The 15,726-nt window shown below is 49.9% G+C and overlaps 7 protein-coding genes across 7 annotated transcripts; 4 read left to right on the plus strand and 3 right to left on the minus strand.

Annotated features, from left to right (window-relative positions):
* The first annotated feature begins 350 nt into the window (after positions 1-350).
* Positions 351-3,074, plus strand: FOMMEDRAFT_114065 (uncharacterized protein). Its single transcript, XM_007271133.1, has 6 exons — positions 351-1,177; positions 1,233-1,513; positions 1,565-1,831; positions 1,885-2,081; positions 2,133-2,559; positions 2,621-3,074. The coding sequence occupies exons 1-6, from the start codon at positions 388-390 to the stop codon at positions 2,963-2,965; spliced, it is 2,307 nt and encodes a 768-aa protein (XP_007271195.1). The 5' UTR covers positions 351-387; the 3' UTR covers positions 2,966-3,074.
* Positions 3,075-3,303: 229 nt separating this feature from the next.
* On the minus strand, positions 3,304-4,172 carry FOMMEDRAFT_23604 (uncharacterized protein). The gene has a single exon (XM_007270876.1). It carries the CDS (start codon positions 3,984-3,986, stop codon positions 3,771-3,773), a length of 216 nt encoding a protein of 71 aa, XP_007270938.1. The 5' UTR covers positions 3,987-4,172; the 3' UTR covers positions 3,304-3,770.
* A 31-nt stretch (positions 4,173-4,203) lies between these two features.
* Positions 4,204-6,092, plus strand: FOMMEDRAFT_161658 (uncharacterized protein; the record flags this gene model as incomplete). The annotated part of the gene is made up of 8 exons (XM_007271134.1): positions 4,204-4,308; positions 4,393-4,458; positions 4,519-4,614; positions 4,700-4,762; positions 4,815-4,957; positions 5,011-5,723; positions 5,779-6,021; positions 6,076-6,092. The coding sequence occupies 8 exons, from the start codon at positions 4,204-4,206 to the stop codon at positions 6,090-6,092; spliced, it is 1,446 nt and encodes a 481-aa protein (XP_007271196.1).
* Positions 6,093-6,695: 603 nt separating this feature from the next.
* Positions 6,696-8,811, plus strand: FOMMEDRAFT_23605 (UDP-glucose 4-epimerase). Its single transcript, XM_007270877.1, has 8 exons — positions 6,696-6,795; positions 6,855-6,888; positions 6,965-7,224; positions 7,286-7,535; positions 7,595-7,637; positions 7,699-7,842; positions 8,012-8,248; positions 8,362-8,811. The coding sequence occupies exons 1-8, from the start codon at positions 6,769-6,771 to the stop codon at positions 8,609-8,611; spliced, it is 1,245 nt and encodes a 414-aa protein (XP_007270939.1). The 5' UTR covers positions 6,696-6,768; the 3' UTR covers positions 8,612-8,811.
* Positions 8,812-8,922: 111 nt separating this feature from the next.
* FOMMEDRAFT_114069 (uncharacterized protein) lies at positions 8,923-12,002 on the minus strand. Its single transcript, XM_007271135.1, has 13 exons — positions 11,884-12,002; positions 11,762-11,825; positions 11,591-11,693; positions 11,482-11,529; positions 11,377-11,424; positions 11,306-11,319; positions 11,140-11,247; positions 10,709-11,081; positions 10,505-10,650; positions 10,423-10,444; positions 10,317-10,370; positions 9,877-10,263; positions 8,923-9,801 (listed from the first exon to the last, which is right to left on the minus strand). Exons 3-13 carry the CDS (start codon positions 11,591-11,593, stop codon positions 9,019-9,021), a joined length of 1,986 nt encoding a protein of 661 aa, XP_007271197.1. The 5' UTR covers positions 11,594-11,693; positions 11,762-11,825; positions 11,884-12,002; the 3' UTR covers positions 8,923-9,018.
* A 246-nt stretch (positions 12,003-12,248) lies between these two features.
* FOMMEDRAFT_129199 (HCP-like protein) lies at positions 12,249-14,440 on the minus strand. The gene is made up of 3 exons (XM_007271136.1): positions 13,145-14,440; positions 12,888-13,093; positions 12,249-12,818 (listed from the first exon to the last, which is right to left on the minus strand). Exons 1-3 carry the CDS (start codon positions 14,162-14,164, stop codon positions 12,623-12,625), a joined length of 1,422 nt encoding a protein of 473 aa, XP_007271198.1. The 5' UTR covers positions 14,165-14,440; the 3' UTR covers positions 12,249-12,622.
* Positions 14,441-14,704: 264 nt separating this feature from the next.
* Positions 14,705-15,697, plus strand: FOMMEDRAFT_114074 (rotamase-domain-containing protein). Its single transcript, XM_007271137.1, has 3 exons — positions 14,705-14,929; positions 15,001-15,237; positions 15,307-15,697. Exons 1-3 carry the CDS (start codon positions 14,927-14,929, stop codon positions 15,571-15,573), a joined length of 507 nt encoding a protein of 168 aa, XP_007271199.1. The 5' UTR covers positions 14,705-14,926; the 3' UTR covers positions 15,574-15,697.
* The last annotated feature ends 29 nt before the right edge of the window (positions 15,698-15,726 follow it).

Below are 15,726 nucleotides of genomic sequence, written 5' to 3' on the forward strand. Positions count from 1 at the left end.
TTGGTCTGGTGCTGGTATTCGAGGTCCGGGTACAGGTACCTGGACTGGAGGTTCCGTCAAACGAGGGATGGAATCCGCCGGATCGTCGGGCCAGAGATCCACTGCAGATGGTCGTTTGACCATATCTTTAGCTCAGACTAAGGATTGAAGTAAGAATCGTTATGAGGATTAATGACGGAACGACTCCGTGACGTGACGGAAGCAAGCAGAGTTGAGATGTCTATCTAATTAAAATTTTGGGACAACTGGCGTAGATCATTATTCCCTATTTTGGACAACGCCTTGGTGGTTTTGTGTTCAAATCGGGAAATTGAAGGGAACGAACCCGGGACACTATTTTGAAAGACGCCTCACCGAGTCACTGACGTCGAATTATTCTTGTCCTAAATGTTCTCTTTGTCCGACATTCTCGAGGGGCTCATCTCGTCTCTTCCACCGCATCCAATCGCAAAGGATGTACTAGACAAGTTTGTCGACGACGCCATAGAAGAATCAAAACAGCACACCTCGTCCGACAACAGGAAAAGCCAGTGGGAATACTTACTTCGGAACAAGGTCTACGAGCTTGCAGAACACGAAGGATCTTTCTTGGCCGACCCGGATGGATCGTACTACGACTCATTATGCGACAGACTCGATGTTATACTTACGTTTACCGAGCGTGAAGCATGCGACCCAATGTTCATGTTCACCGTTCTCGAGGACCTTTTGGAGACACAGACGGTCGCGTCTTGTTCTCACATATTCTCTTGGATTGAGCGCCGTTCTGCACGTTTAACGGAAGGAATGGTACCGCAGAAGGGAAAGGCCCTCGTACTGCTGCGTATGCTCAATGATCTCCTTCGACGCCTTTCTAGGGCCGGCAATACCACGACCTTCTGTGGACGAATCTTGACTTTCTTAAGTGCCGTTTTCCCTCTTGGCGATCGTAGTGGGGTCAATCTTCGTGGTGACTACGGTCCGCAATGGGAACCAGTATCCTTCAAAAGGGCAGCTGTCGAAGAGAAAATGGAGGTTGATGAAGCAGCTTCGGGGCGAGAAGCAGGGAAAGTAGATGCTGAGGTGAAAGCGGAAGTGAAGGAAGAAGAGAAAGGCGATGCTTCAGACAAAATGGATGAAGACAGGCCTCAAACTCAGGCTCCTGCTGCAGAGAAAACTGAAGAGGAAAAGAAAGAAGGTCTGCATCAACGTTATCTTACACATTTTACGCATCAACCTCACCCTGAAATTAGAACTGTACAATACGTTCTGGTCCTTACAGCTCCCATTTTCCCGACCGTCCATCTTTGCAACAGAACCTAATGCTTTTGCAGAATTCAAGACTGCAGTGAATACCGTTATGCCGGTTATTAAGGAAGCCACAATAAAGGAGAGAGCTATGATGGGGAGTAAGGTTGTGGCTGGGGCTCTGAAGCGTAAGCGAGAATCCACTCCGACAGCGACAATGGATGACGGAGACCGCAAGTACTTCTTTGCGAAGTTCCTCACTAGCCCCGAGCTTCTCGACCTTGAAGTAAGATCTAGTCCCTTGCAGTATGCGGTGCGATTACTGACTTTAGCAAAGATTGCAGATACGCAATTTCGGCGGCAGGTGCTTTTCCAGCTATTGATTCTCCTGACACATGTTCTGCAATTTACGGCGGCGGAGAAGCAAAACTGGGCCACACCTCGCAATCGATCTTTGCAGATGGATTTCACGCTTCAACCAGATGACGCGAAATGGGTACAAGAAACTATAACGCGAGTGTATGATGAAATGCGTCAGACCTCTCCAAACGCAAAAGCTTTCACAGAGACCGTCCAGACGACATTGGAGCGAGAGAAAAACTGGGTAGGTCTTTCATCTTCTTTCTCGTCGACACTTGACTAAGATTCTTGTTCCAGGTACGTTGGAAGAACGATTTATGCAGTCCTTTCGACAAGGCTCCCCTTCCCGTTTCTCTTTTTGAAGAGACCGCGCCAATTCGTGCAAAGATGCGAGAGCCTATGGAGGAATACCCGCACAAACTTGGTTCAGAAGCGCTAACTGAAATCTGGGCTATGGGTTACAGGGATCTTTATGACCTCGAAAATAGGTTCAAGTGAGTGAAATCCTCGTAACCGTGTATTATAAACTGAAGGTCTGTTTGAAGCCCCGGTGACGTAAAAGACTTTGTTAAGGGTATAGAAAAGGAAAACGCTCGGATAAAGCTTCGTAAACAGCAACTCGAGAAACAGCTTGAAGCTCGAGCACGCGCGATGGCAGCCAGCAAGCCAGCAACGCCCTCTCCGGCGCCCGCAACTTCTGCTGGTTCTCAACCCGTAAATCAACCTCCAACCCCAGCTTCTACTCCTGTCGCACCAATTCCTCAACGTCCTCCTCCACCTTCTGCATCAAGTCCTCCTCTTCACCCGTCTTTGCCTGCTAAACCTGGGACACAGTTGCCTGCGTCTGCCTCACCAGCTCAACCAACCCCTGTGCCAGCTGCTGCAACACCACAACCTATAGCTGCTCCCACGCCAGCCATTGTAGTACGTCCTCCAGAACAAACTGATCCCATGATCATGAAGGCCGAAGAAGTATGTCTAGTTTCCATTAATTATGTGCAAGAGCAGCAGCAGTACTCATTATTATTCTCAGACCAAGCTACGCTTATCATGGTTGGCACTCCGACTTGCGCGGGACGAATATTTACATCACTTTGGTAAAATTGGGAGTGGAGATGCTGTTCTCCTTGCACAAGAGATCGAGAAGGAGAAAGAAAGGTTGCAGCGAGGCGAGTCGCAACCAGCCTCAGGCCCTGATCGCGGTAATACTCCATCTGCTCCAACCAACACAGATAGTGCACCTATGCCTCAAACTGGGCAGAAAGACATTTCTGCAGAGGCTACATCTACTCAGGAGTCCACCAAGCTGGAGGTCGCCAAGGACACGCTGAAACCTTCTGACAGCATGGAAAACAATGCTATGCCAGTGGACTCATGATTTTTACGATGTAAATGGGCGTAGCGCCTTGTACACGCGCTAATTGCTTCCGTGTGTAAAGCCCTGGCTTTAGTTCAAATTCGCAATACTACCGAACATCCAACTTGGCGTCAACATGTCTTTTGTACCTTTCTGCATTATACGCAATTCGAAGCTTGTGATGAACCATTATTCCCTCTCACGGTTCTATACTCCTTGCGATCACCTCATCTCGCGACTTCCGTGCTCTCACAATACGCTATGAGAAGCACTGGTTTAATCATAACTCCGAACTGCGAGTTGATTCGGCCGTTAGAAACCACCCCAATGCTTCGTGTAACTCTCACATGCATGCTAACTGACCTGGCTTGGTCCTCCAGGACTGTTGCTCACTTTGGAACATGTGGTCGCAAGTACACTTGGCCTGCGCAAGATGGCACACGACCATTCTCTGAGCCTCCTAGGACGACTTTGAACTCTCGCGTCGGCAATCCAAGAATATCATTGATGACGATGTGCTGCGTAATACGGTGGATTATTCATCCTTGCAGTGCGAGTTTTAGGTATGCGCTGATTCATTATTTCTTGGCGGTTTATTTTTTTTTCTCGATCTCCAACCTAGGCCTTTCCTGTGCCTCAATCCCACTGGAGTTTGTGCTATTACGAGATCTCGTGAAATCTTGGCTTTAGGCAGTACCACGCTTCTTTTGCCTTTCAATTCTGCCCTATACAGTTCATCAACTACAGTCGAAGATGCGACTCCTTGGCGATGCAATACAGTGGACCCTTCTGCGCGAGTTTCGTACTTAACACAGACATTGCAAGTCTAATAATTCTCACCTTGTTGCACTCTCAAAGCATGAGAGAAGCAGAAGCACATCTGGTAGTCGATCACAGGATGAAACTGGTTGTCTTCGAAGCCAATGAGAAAATTAAGACATGTTGAGGAAGTAGCCAAGAACAGGTCGCGTGCTGTTTTACTGTTTACGACATGACAACGACATGTTCTGACTACCCCTGCTGCGCAATACCCACACGCCATGGTGGAGTCTCCTTCAGCGCGGACCTTTGGACTGATTCAATGATGCTCCCCCGACAATTTCACCCATGGATCTGGGTCTCAACCAGTGATAATTAGGCTTTTTGCATGTGAAGTTACCACTGACTCGTGTCCCTGCAACGCACAACACAGCAAGTAATTTGCCTGTTGCGCTTTTCCTAGTTTCATGTCACGATCTTTTTCACATATCTCCTCGCTGATGAGTGTCCGTAAATCAGCAGGCGCGCAGCTGGAGCAGCCAAGCAAAGGTCCTGAGGGCGCGCCACACGTTTTTGGAAACCAACGTGTTGGAAAGACATTCTGGGTTCTGTGTGAACCACCTTGGGACTTAAAGGCGAGGCCAATAGCATATTAGAAGATGATGCGTCTAAAAATACCGTGCTCCCAGGGACTTCGGGATCTATTATTCGCACCACCGACGCCGCCTTCTTGCGCCTTTTCTGTCACTTTTGCTGTTCTCTACATATCCGCGCCCGATGATGCCAAGCTCATTTCCGCGTGTTTTCCCGCCTAGGACCTGCGCACGCCATTTGGGAACGTCTCCAACAGCTATGTAGCTTCAGGTATAAAAGGGCGAATTTACTGCTTTGTTCATTCTCCAGCCTTCGAGGTCCAACAGCTTCAGCAGCCTTAAGCACCTTCAAGCAACTTTACGTGCTCACACTCAATAGCAATTACTGCTTAACACTATGCAGTTCAAACAGAACTTCGTCCTCTTTGTTTTGGCTGCGGTCATGACCGCCGCTGCAGCGCATCCAGTAAGTTCACTATTAAGTCTAAAACACGTATTATTCTAAATATCAATGTTAGGTTCCTGGATCGACTGCGCTCAGCGGTGCGACCTTCGACCTTGAGGTTCGTGAGCCTCTTATGAGAGGTCGTAGCCCTGTCAAAGTGCTCGCCAGAGACCCAAGACACGGCTCAGGCTCTCGTGGAAGGAGCCACCTCGCAAAGTCAGTATCATCTGTAATCTCATCTCTCGAATATTACTGATTATATGCTGCAGGCGCCGTCATGGTGACTCCGGATCGCGCGGCAGAAGCCACCTTGCGAAACGCCGTCACGGCGATTCAGGCTCTCGTTCTCGTCTTGAGGCGCGCCGTCACGGTGATTCAGGCTCTCGCTCCCGTCTTGAGGCGCGCCGTCACGGTGATTCGGGCTCTCGCTCTCGTCTCGAGGCGCGCCGTCATGGCTCTGGTTCTCGCGGCCGCGGCCGCCTTGAGGCACGCCGCCACGGTGATTCGGGCTCTCGTTCCCGTGTCGAGGCGCGCCGCCATGGCTCCGGCTCTCGCTCTCGTCTTGAAGCGCGTCGTCATGGCTCGGGATCTCGTTCCCGCCTCGAAGCACGCCGCCATGGATCAGGTTCTCGCGGCCGCAGCCATGCCCGCCTTGAGGCGCGCCGTCACGGTGATTCGGGCTCTCGTTCCCGTCTTGAGGCGCGCCGCCATGGCTCGAGCCATGGTCGTCGTGACCTGGAAGCCCGCCGTCACGGTTCAGGATCCCGTGGACGCAGCCATGCCCGCCTTGAAGCCCGCCGCTATGGTTCTGGCTCCCGTGGACGCAGCCATGCGCGTCTGGAAGCTCGCCGCCATGGATCAGGCTCACGCGGAAGGAGCCATAATCGCCGCGATCTAGAGGCACGCCGTCACGGCTCCGGTTCTCGTGGGCGGAGCCACAACCGCCTCGAGGCGCGCCGCCATGGATCAGGTTCCCGTGGACGTAGCCATGCTAGACTTGAAGCTCGCCGCCATGGATCAGGCTCACGTGGACGCAGCCATGCTCGTCTCGAAGCCCGCCGTCACGGCTCTGGTTCGCGCGGACGCAGCCATGCTCGTCTTGAGGCTCGTCGCCATGGATCAGGATCTCGTGGACGCAGCCATGCCCGTCTTGAAGCTCGCCGCCATGGATCTGGCTCTCGCGGCCGCGGACGCCTGGAGGCACGCCGCCACGGTTCTGGCTCCCGTCACCGGGCTTGAATGTCTTCGTGCGGGCAGTAAACTACAAAAGCTGCTAAATGGTGAGTTGCCTTTACTCGTGCGTAAACCTTCGTTTACTGATCGTACTCCCTCAGTGCACGGCAATGAATAATGCCATCGTAACTGCTGCGAATCTGTCTGCATGTACTTGTATCTCAGTCTAACGCTCTAACGAATATTGAGAATCCTGTTGCTTATTATTATCCGGCGGAAAAAAGAAACAATATAGTCCCCGCCGTGATCTTGTTCAGCTAAACTGCTTATGTTTGCCTGCGGTGTAACTAATTGTCGAAAAAATATGATCTATTTGACCCTGTTTACATCTTAGTTATTGGACAGTGTGGTCATAGCGGAAGGTGCCTGGTTTTATCAATGACAATGCTTGGGCAATCACAACCAAAGAATCAGGTATTTCTTCTCAGAGGCTTGATAAAAGGATAAAGCCGGAATCCCAATATTAGTCCCGTCCGGAAAGATCCTCCTCATTGGACCTCAAAGGCAAGGAAATCACAGCGAAACAATATAAGTAGAAGGTTTGAATGCTACTGAGTTTGAGAGCACGAGTGTTCGGAGGTTTGAGGAAAGTAATGTATATGGCGGGCCGTACGCGGTGCAGTACACGGTGTATGCGGACCACTTTGCCGACTGACATATTTAGCTGCGAATGGATCGACAATGTCTAGCGCAGTAAATTTACATTCACCCTCAAAAAAGTGCGCTAATATAATAGCTCTCTGCTTTCTTCCCCTTGCCAACTACTATCTTCCTCTCTAGACTGCTAGATTGTCATGTCTTCATCGTCCGAGCCACTCAAGGTATCACGCATCTAATGTCTCTTTAGATTGTACGATATTTATGCTGGTGTTTGTTATAGCGAGTCATCGTCACTGGCGGCGCGGGTTATATAGGTACGACTTATCGACTTACCCCCTTTCGCAAGTTATTCATAGGCACATCACTGATGCACATTCAAATGCGATTTAGGCTCGCACATCGTCTACAAACTCATTGAGACTCGGCGGTATAAGGTTATATCGATTGATAATTATCACAACGCGTACCCTGCTGCGCTTAAACGCGTGTCTCAACTCGTCCAGTCCGAACTTCCTCCTGACGCCTCGCCGGAAGAAGAGGAAAGCGCAGTGATCGATGTACATAGGTGTGATCTTACGAAGCCAGAGGAGATTAGGTCTGTTTTTGATAAGTACGGGAAGGACGGGATTTGGGGTGTGATTCATGTTGCGGTGCGTCTGTCTGTCAATGAATTTTACACTGGAACAAGCCATCTCATAAACAAACTAATAGGCCTACAAAGCCGTGGGCGAGTCAACCGTTATCCCCTTAACATACTACGCCAACAACGTCCTCGCAACGATAAACCTCCTTCAAATTATGGACGAGTATGATTGTCCGCGCATGGTCTACTCCTCTTCAGCAACCGTCTACGGAACACCTCCCGAGATACCCATTCCCGAAACGACGCGGCTGAAAGCGGACAGTCCATACGGGAAGACTAAAGTTATGTGCGAGACGATCCTCGAAGATTTATGTGCAGGTACGCATGTTCCCCGATCAAAATGTGATTTCGTTAAATAATTCGCACATGTTATGTAGCGTACCCGGACCGATGGCGCTCGATATCCCTCCGATACTTCAAGTTCGTCTTCAACACACTCGTCCTCACGTCCCCTTATACTCACTCAATATTTACTCCGCAGTCCCGCAGGTGCACACCCCTCAGGTCTCTTCGGCGAAGAACCAAAAGGCCGACCAGGCAACCTCCTCCCCCTCCTCGCACACATGGCCTGCGGACGTATCAAAGAAGACACCCTAAAAGTCTTCGGGAACGACTACCCCACTCAGTACGTTTCTCTCGCATATTCGTCTTGATATTAAAATAGCTTAGTTTGGCTAACTCGAATCCCGCGAATCGAATCAAAATGCGATCGACAATCGAACCGATTACATATTATATGTTATACCAATCGCACATGCGCTCAACGTGGAAAAACAAACAACAAAAACATGTAGCGACGGCACATGCGTTCGCGATTACTTACACGTCCTCGATCTCGCTTCAGGACACATTCTAGCGCTCAACGCGCTTGACGATTCCTCAAACTTCGCTAGTTGGCCGACCACACCCGGCGCGGGACGGTACAAGGCGTATAACCTCGGAAAGGGTAAAGGAATGAGCGTGTTGGATATCCTTGAAGCGATGCGGAAAGCTACTGGGTTTGATTTCAAGTATGAGATTATTGGTCGTCGGTGCGTTCACCTCCCATGTTCTTTCCCTTTCCCAATAATTCGAGTATTTATTGATTTTTATTAATATTAACTTAACCCTCCCCGTGGATAAACGAAATTGAACGAACCCACAGCAAAGGAGACGTACCATACCTCATCGCCGAGCCCTCCCTCGCAGAGAAAGAACTCGGGTTCAGCGCACCGCAGGACTTGGAGACGATGTGTCGCGATTTGTGGAATTGGCAACTTCGGAACCCGCAAGGACTTGATGGACCGTTTATTAGTGGTGACCTTCCCCAATTGGCGTCTATTGCGAAGGGTAATGCGAAGGCTCCTCTTGTGAATGGTGCCCCTGCTCCTACTCCTGAAGTGAAGACCGCTTAGAGTTCATGATGAAGGAATGAGATGGACGGGGATTTGGTGGATGGACTACGTATAAACTCACGACTCATGACGAATACGGACGTTTAAATGAAAAAAAGGAGAAAAACGAAAAGAAAAGAAAGGCGGATGGTTTTTCTTATATACCTAATCTTCACTCTGTGTACATAGATTTGTATGCTGTCAGTTTTCGGTATCCTTCCTTATCATATATACTTCAAGTTGTTTTGTCTTTATAGGTTAGTTGAGTGAACGTGGTTATGCTGTGCTATCCACTAAGTTTATGTACCGGAGGTTCGAGTAGAACTGAATATTGATATATTTATTTATCCTTTGTACAATGTGTTGTTTGTAAGTTACACATACACAAAATGTCGAAAATGTAATATTCAATCCCAAGTCAACTCCCTTCACACTGCTTCACCTTCCTTCTCACCCTCCGCTTCAATCTCAACCAACTCCCTCCCCTCCTCCACCATCTCCCCCTTCCTACACCCAACACCCCTCACAACACCACCCACAGCAGCCCTCAACGCAGTCTCAGTCTTCATACTCTCCAACACAACACACACCTGTCCCTTCTCCACTCTCTCACCCACCTTCACACGTACATCCACAACGAGACTCGGCATTGGCGCTCTTATACTTCCCCCTCCTCCAGAAAGTCTTGATTGAGTCTCGTGTCCGATGAGTTGGAGCCAACGCGGAGCAGGGAGGCGGAGCAGGAAACGATGGGAGTTGTGGAAGATGTGTAGGCGTGAGGAGCCTGAGAGGAGTGAAGCGGGTGTGTTTGGTGGAGGGGGTTGGGAGATGATGGTCGTGCGTAGTTTCTGGTCTCTCAAGGTCGATAATACAGACGTAGGAGAAGCTAGTTGGGCAGGGACGGATAAGAATTCTGTTTGTGAAGATGCTGTGTTGACAACGATGTCGAATAATCCTTGACCAACAAACTTGACGTTTACAGTCGCAGTAGACGTTTGGTTGTCACTAGCAGATCCGTCGTCGAATTGCAGTGTTACGATACGTTCGCTAACGTCACCTCCGAACCGACGTGGTCCTAGAGAAACCCAGGGCGAAGAGGAGGATGTAGGAGCAGGAGACGGTAAGTCCTGCAGAACAACGTATAAAGCTGCTTGTGCAAGAGCCTCTGGCGGTGGTTGTGGTAATGGCGGGAAAAGCTCGTCGAAGTGTTTCTAATGAATGTGGTATCACATATCAGCGTATCACGTACACCACTTTAAGCGATCCAAATACGATGAACAACTTACAGGAATGAACCCAGTCTCCACCTCCCCAGCAACAAAATGCTCATTCCCCGCCAACGTCCTCAAAAACTCAACATTCGTCGAAACACCAACAACCCGATACTCCTCAAGCGCCTTCCTCAAAACACGCAACGCCTCCGTCCTATCTCTCCCATGCACAACCAATTTAGAAATTAACGGATCGTAATAAAGTTCTATATTCGAGCCTTGTAAGAAACCTTCTTCTAAGCGAACAGATGCGGAAGGTGGAGGTGTTGAGAGGTGAAGGAGTGGTCCAACGTCGGGTAGGAAGTTGTTACGTGGGTTCTCTGCGTATATTCGTGCTTCGAATGCGTGACCGATGCGAGGGATTTGAGATTGATCCATGGGGAGGGGGTTGCCAGATGCCACCTGATGCAAGCTTCAGCACTGACACTCATCAGTCACTGAAAAATCAAACGTACCTCAAGTTGCCACTCGACAAGATCCTGGCTTGTGATCATTTCTGTGACGGGGTGCTAGAAGCAACTAATTAGTCTGTGCTGTGAGGTAAAACCGCCTTTTCCTTACTTCGACCTGTAATCGCGTGTTCCTATAAAGTTACATTCACTCTTTATAAGGCTAGAATTCAGAAACCTAACAATGCACGTACATTTCCATGAAGTAGAACTGTTCAGTATCGTTATCCAGAATGAATTCTACTGTCCCAGCTCCCAAGTAATCAACCGCCTTAGCAGCAGCCACGGCTTTCTCGCAAAGGTCAATCCGGAGCTCTTCTGATAAACCCGGTGCGGGTGCCTAAACACCTAACTTAAGAACAGTGCTAACTTAAATTAAAATCACTAGGAACACACACCTCTTCAATAATCTTCTGATGCCTCCTCTGAACCGAACAATCCCTCTCCCAAAGACTCACAACATTCCCAAAACTATCCCCAAACACCTGCACCTCAATATGCCTCGGTCTAACAATATACTTCTCGACAAGCACGCGCTCATCACCGAAACTCTTCTTTGCCTCGCGCCTTGCAGACTCGAGCGCGTCGGGAAAGTCAGCTGCGGAGTGCACGATACGCATTCCCTTCCCGCCACCGCCCATGACGGCTTTGATGAGTACTGGATATCCAATTTGTGATGCTTCGGATTGTAAGCGTGAGGGTGATTGGTCGGTGCCGTGATAACCGGGAACGCAGGGAACGCCAGCGGAGGTCATTATATCCTTCGATTCACTTGAAACGGTACATGTAAGGCGAGAGTAGCACGCTATTACGGGTAGAGTATTCATACCTTTTCGAACCCATGCTCTCAATAGAGGAAGGAGATGGTCCAATAAATACAATACCCTCTTCACCCAATCGCCTCGCAAAATCGGCGTTCTCACTCAAGAACCCATAACTAAACAAGATCAATTAGAGCCTAGGAAGTCGAGGTCTAGGATGCACGGGAAACGTACCCCGGATGAACAGCCTATATGCGATGATTAACGTTGTATTTGTCTTCTATACAATAGAAGGATCAACTTACTTGAGCACCGCTTCTTCGTGCAACGTCTAATATTTTATCTACACGAAGCTACGCATCCAAGATCGTTACCGAACGGAACCACAAATGCACGCGAAAAGAACTTACATAACTCTCAGAGGACAGAGCCGGCCCGATGCAATACGCCTCATCCGCCTATGCACGATTTACTTAACCTCACTATTATCATCAAAGAATAGACCAAAGAGAAGCTCACCATCTTAACATGCAAAGCCTCACTATCCACCTCACTATAAACCGCAACTGTCTTAATCCCAAGACGTCTCGCCGTCCGAATCACTCTGCATGCAATCTCTCCTCTACATATGAATTTCATAAATTAGTCTGATAAGAGCGAAGAAATTGTGAGAGATTAATCATGACGTACCTATTAGCAATAAGTATCTTGTCAAACAATGGAAGTCGTTCCTGTGCATGCGGTGCACTAGCAACTACATTTATTAAGTCAGAAGCTAGCACTATTGTTCGGAATGGTAAATCAAAGCTCACCAGAAGCAAGATGTCTCCTTTGCTTGGTAAACACCAAGCTCAGAGACTTCAACTCTCGCAATAACGCGGGGCTTGAGGACGCGTTCCGCAGCCTCAGGCCCACGGAGCTCCTTACACCTCTGCGGCGAATAAGACTAGAATTTCTCATCCCATTAACACTTGCTAGAAGCCTCAACGAGCTCAAAGGTCTAGCAGACGAAGTACGAGACGTCGAGGCAAGCATGTCTACGTCGTCGTACGAAAGAGAGTAGCTTGTAAGCCTGGTATGATGCAGTGCTGATCGTGGCGAGCGCGTGACCGCAAGATCCGCGACGCGGGGAAAAAACGTGATTCACGTCCACGTGCTGAGCATTGACGCATGGAAACCAGAAATTATATTCTCCATAAAAACCAAACAATGCAATTTGAATGATAGAGATAGAAAATGAATGATAGCAGATGGGTTGGGGAATACAGGCGATGATGTGTCCGAATCCGACAGAAATGTACTAACCGGGAGATAAACTATACTGGGTGGAATACTCTATGTAGCAGCGCATGAAAAGAAGCTATGTGACAAAGGAACAGTTCGAGGGGCGGCAGACCGAGAATTATGTATGTATGGCGAACAGGTAGAGAAGCGAGGCAGTGCGTGTCCGTGTGTATGGATGAATGTAGCGGGAAGCAAAGAATAGTCCGGGAGGAGGAAGGTACGGAGTTTAATGGCAGGGCTGGGAGATACGGAAGCAATCATCGTTTTTTACATGATCACGCAGTCCTTGTTGTCTTTCCCCGACTTTGATCCTGTCATGCCCCCTGGACTTCCTGGTCCTTCCCTGCGCAATACAGCACCATGTCCGCCAGGCTGAGGGATTGGTCCACTGTGCGGAGCTTTGAGTCGTTGCTGTGCCCGCTTGTCACCCTGATCGGCCGCCTTCTTGTACCATTGCAACCCTCTATAAAAATAGCACAAGAATAATTAGCATGATGATGCTTAGTAGTGAGCTCTGAGACGTATGGCGCACTCGTTCATGTTGGGCGCCGTACCTATCCCCACCTCAAGGAAGTATCCCACAGCATACATTGCCTTTACCAGCCCTGCCTCAGCAGCTTTCTGCGCCCACAAGAATGCCTCCGTATCAGATTGAGGCAGTACACCCGGTGATCCAACCAGGTACCAAGCGGTCAGTGCGAAGCACGCATCCCGGTGGCTTTGCTGAGCAGCAATGTTCTATGATGGAAATTAGGGATGAGAAAAAAAGCATGAAAGAAAATGACGTACATAATAATGTATTGACAGTGCGGGATCCTGTGGGCACCCCATCTTTCCGTATTCGTAGCATTCCCCTAGTCGGTAGGCACTGGGTGCATAACCGAGTTCAGCGGCCTGTGCCAGTAGTTCGGCTGCGTATTCGTAGTCAACGAAGACAACGTTATCAATGCCCCTTTCATGCAACAAAGCAAGTTCGTGCAGTGCATGAGGGAACTCTGCTGTTGCGTGTTCGGCTGAGCGCTTAAGCCACTTCACACCTTCCTTTGGGCGCTTTGAAAGTCCGAGTTCCCCGTTCAACTCTGCGATGCCTAGACGATACATGGCACCGGGATGAAGAGACGCGGCGGCCTTCCGGAAAAATTGCACAGCCTTGGCAGATTCCCGCCGACAGCCCCAGCCATTCTCACAGCAGGTACCTGCTCGATAGGCAGCATCAGGATGTCCATGTTTAGCAGCGAGAACGAACATCGGATAAGCACGGTCGAAATCTTGTTTGCCCTTCGCTGTTCCAATGCCATTAGCATAGCAGTCTGCCAGGAAATATTGCGATGGTCCATGGCCGCGGTCAGCCAGTCGCTTCAGTAGAGTAATAGCTTCACGAATTAGGTCGTCCCGTTTTTCCAGAGCCTTTTCAACTTCCATAACATTACTTGGCGTTTCGGCTGGAATAGGCATTGATTTGGAGGCATCAATCATGAACACTGCAAATTCGAACTGAATTTCCGGGTCCTGCGTCTTCTTCGCATTTGCACGGTAGAGCTCAAGAGTCCGTTCGTGACTAAGAAGAGCGGCCTGGTTACCTGGGCGAAGGTGAGAATGGTCTAGCAACGGGGCCTGCGGCTGGGGCGAAGAGTCGTGTTGCGAGCGTCCAGAGATCGAGGGAGGGATGTACGGCTGCTCGTACCCATGCTGGTTTTGAGAAAAGAAGTCGTCGTCGTCTGCGGCGGGAGACGGTGTGCCGCCCTGGTCTTCGTCTGAATAATTGGCCTGCGGCGGGGGCGGCGGGAGACGCGACTGCCGATCCGTCATCGGTTGTGGCCCGTACTGCTGCGGCTCGTCCGCATACCCGCCGTTATTCGGTGGCGTGGCTATCGCATCCCCGTGCAATGAGCGGTGCGAGCGCACCGAGTCAGGTTGAGATGCTCGCGAGGGAAGTGTGCCAAACCCGTCAGCTTGTTGGAGGTGGGATTTCGAGCTAAGCGAAGTGGAGATGCGTTGTTCAGGCGGGGCGTCTGTACGGGGTGGGTAGAAGTCGAAGAGGGGGCCATCTTGGTCGAGCTGAGGCAGGTGTTCGTCGGGCGGGTGTTGGGGCTGCGCGAGGCTCATGGTGGATGGCGGTGGTTGAGAGCAAGCAAGATGCAGACTGGTGCAGTCTCAAAGTAAGAGAGTCAAGTTAGTGCGGCTACCTGGGCTTAGTATTCGGCGTCCGTTTTGGGACAACGTCACTGGTCTTAACTAATATTATTATAGTTTTGGCATCATTTCTACACGTTCGTTGTGCCTTGTCTATCTCTCGCTCACTATATTTCTAGCCGACCCGCTGAATCACCTGCTGTGTTCTCGACAGAACGCTATGCGACGGCGCCCTCGCTGAAAGCGACGATGGCCCTGCGATAGCGCGCGATGCGGACGCCTCGCTAGCGGACTTGCTTTTATTTCCATTTCCCATACCGAAGCACACGCAACAACCTCGCTCCAGCTTCCGAATCCGTCACATCGTCCACCTCATCACTCAACACAAACGCCTTGCACGTTCGTCTGTCTCCCTTGCGCCCCGGACCAGGTAAAATCATGGTGCGTCTCTATGTGTCCCACCTAGCTACCGGGAGCCTGGCTGACTGTTTCTCTGTTCTGCACGGGGCTAGGCCGACATGATCCCATGGGAAGTGCGAATGTCGCGGTCGCGTCAGCAGCCTTACTTCTTCAACAAGGACTCGCAGGAATCCAGCTGGACGAACCCTCCTGGTCTTTCACTTGATGAAATCAAGACCTTGCCTGGTGCAGATCTCCTTAACCTCGATGGCAAGAAAGTCGAGCAAGTTCGTGCCAGCCATCTGCTTGTGAAGCATAGAGGCAGCCGTCGGCCTTCGAGCTGGAAAGAGGTACGCACACCAATGCTATTTATTCATTTCCGTATCTCTAAACCCATTATCTTATATTCCAACTTCTAGGAAACAATCACACGTTCAAAAGAAGAGGCAATCGAGCTACTACGCCAATACGAAGCGCAAATCGACAACAGCCCCGACAAATTCGGTGAACTCGCGTCCAAACACTCCGACTGCTCTTCACACTCCAATCGCGGTGACCTCGGTTGGTTCCAACGCGGGATGATGCAGAAACCATTCGAGGAAGCAGCTTACGGTCTTGAGATTGGCCAGATGTCCAGCGTCGTCGAAACTGATAGTGGCGTTCACCTCATTTTGCGTACTGCCTGAACAGAATTCAACAGATGGTCATGGTATTTCGCGCGATTGTCGTAGGAAGCTCATCTCGTGTACCGTGTAAATCGCATTTCTCTACTTCTGTCTTAAAATGATAGGAATTCAATCAGTTAAAAGCATTTACTGCCGTGCGACTCTTGAGCATTG

Source organism: Fomitiporia mediterranea (assembly GCF_000271605.1).
Source record: "Fomitiporia mediterranea MF3/22 unplaced genomic scaffold FOMMEscaffold_15, whole genome shotgun sequence".
NCBI classification, from domain to species: Eukaryota; Fungi; Basidiomycota; class Agaricomycetes; order Hymenochaetales; family Hymenochaetaceae; genus Fomitiporia; species Fomitiporia mediterranea.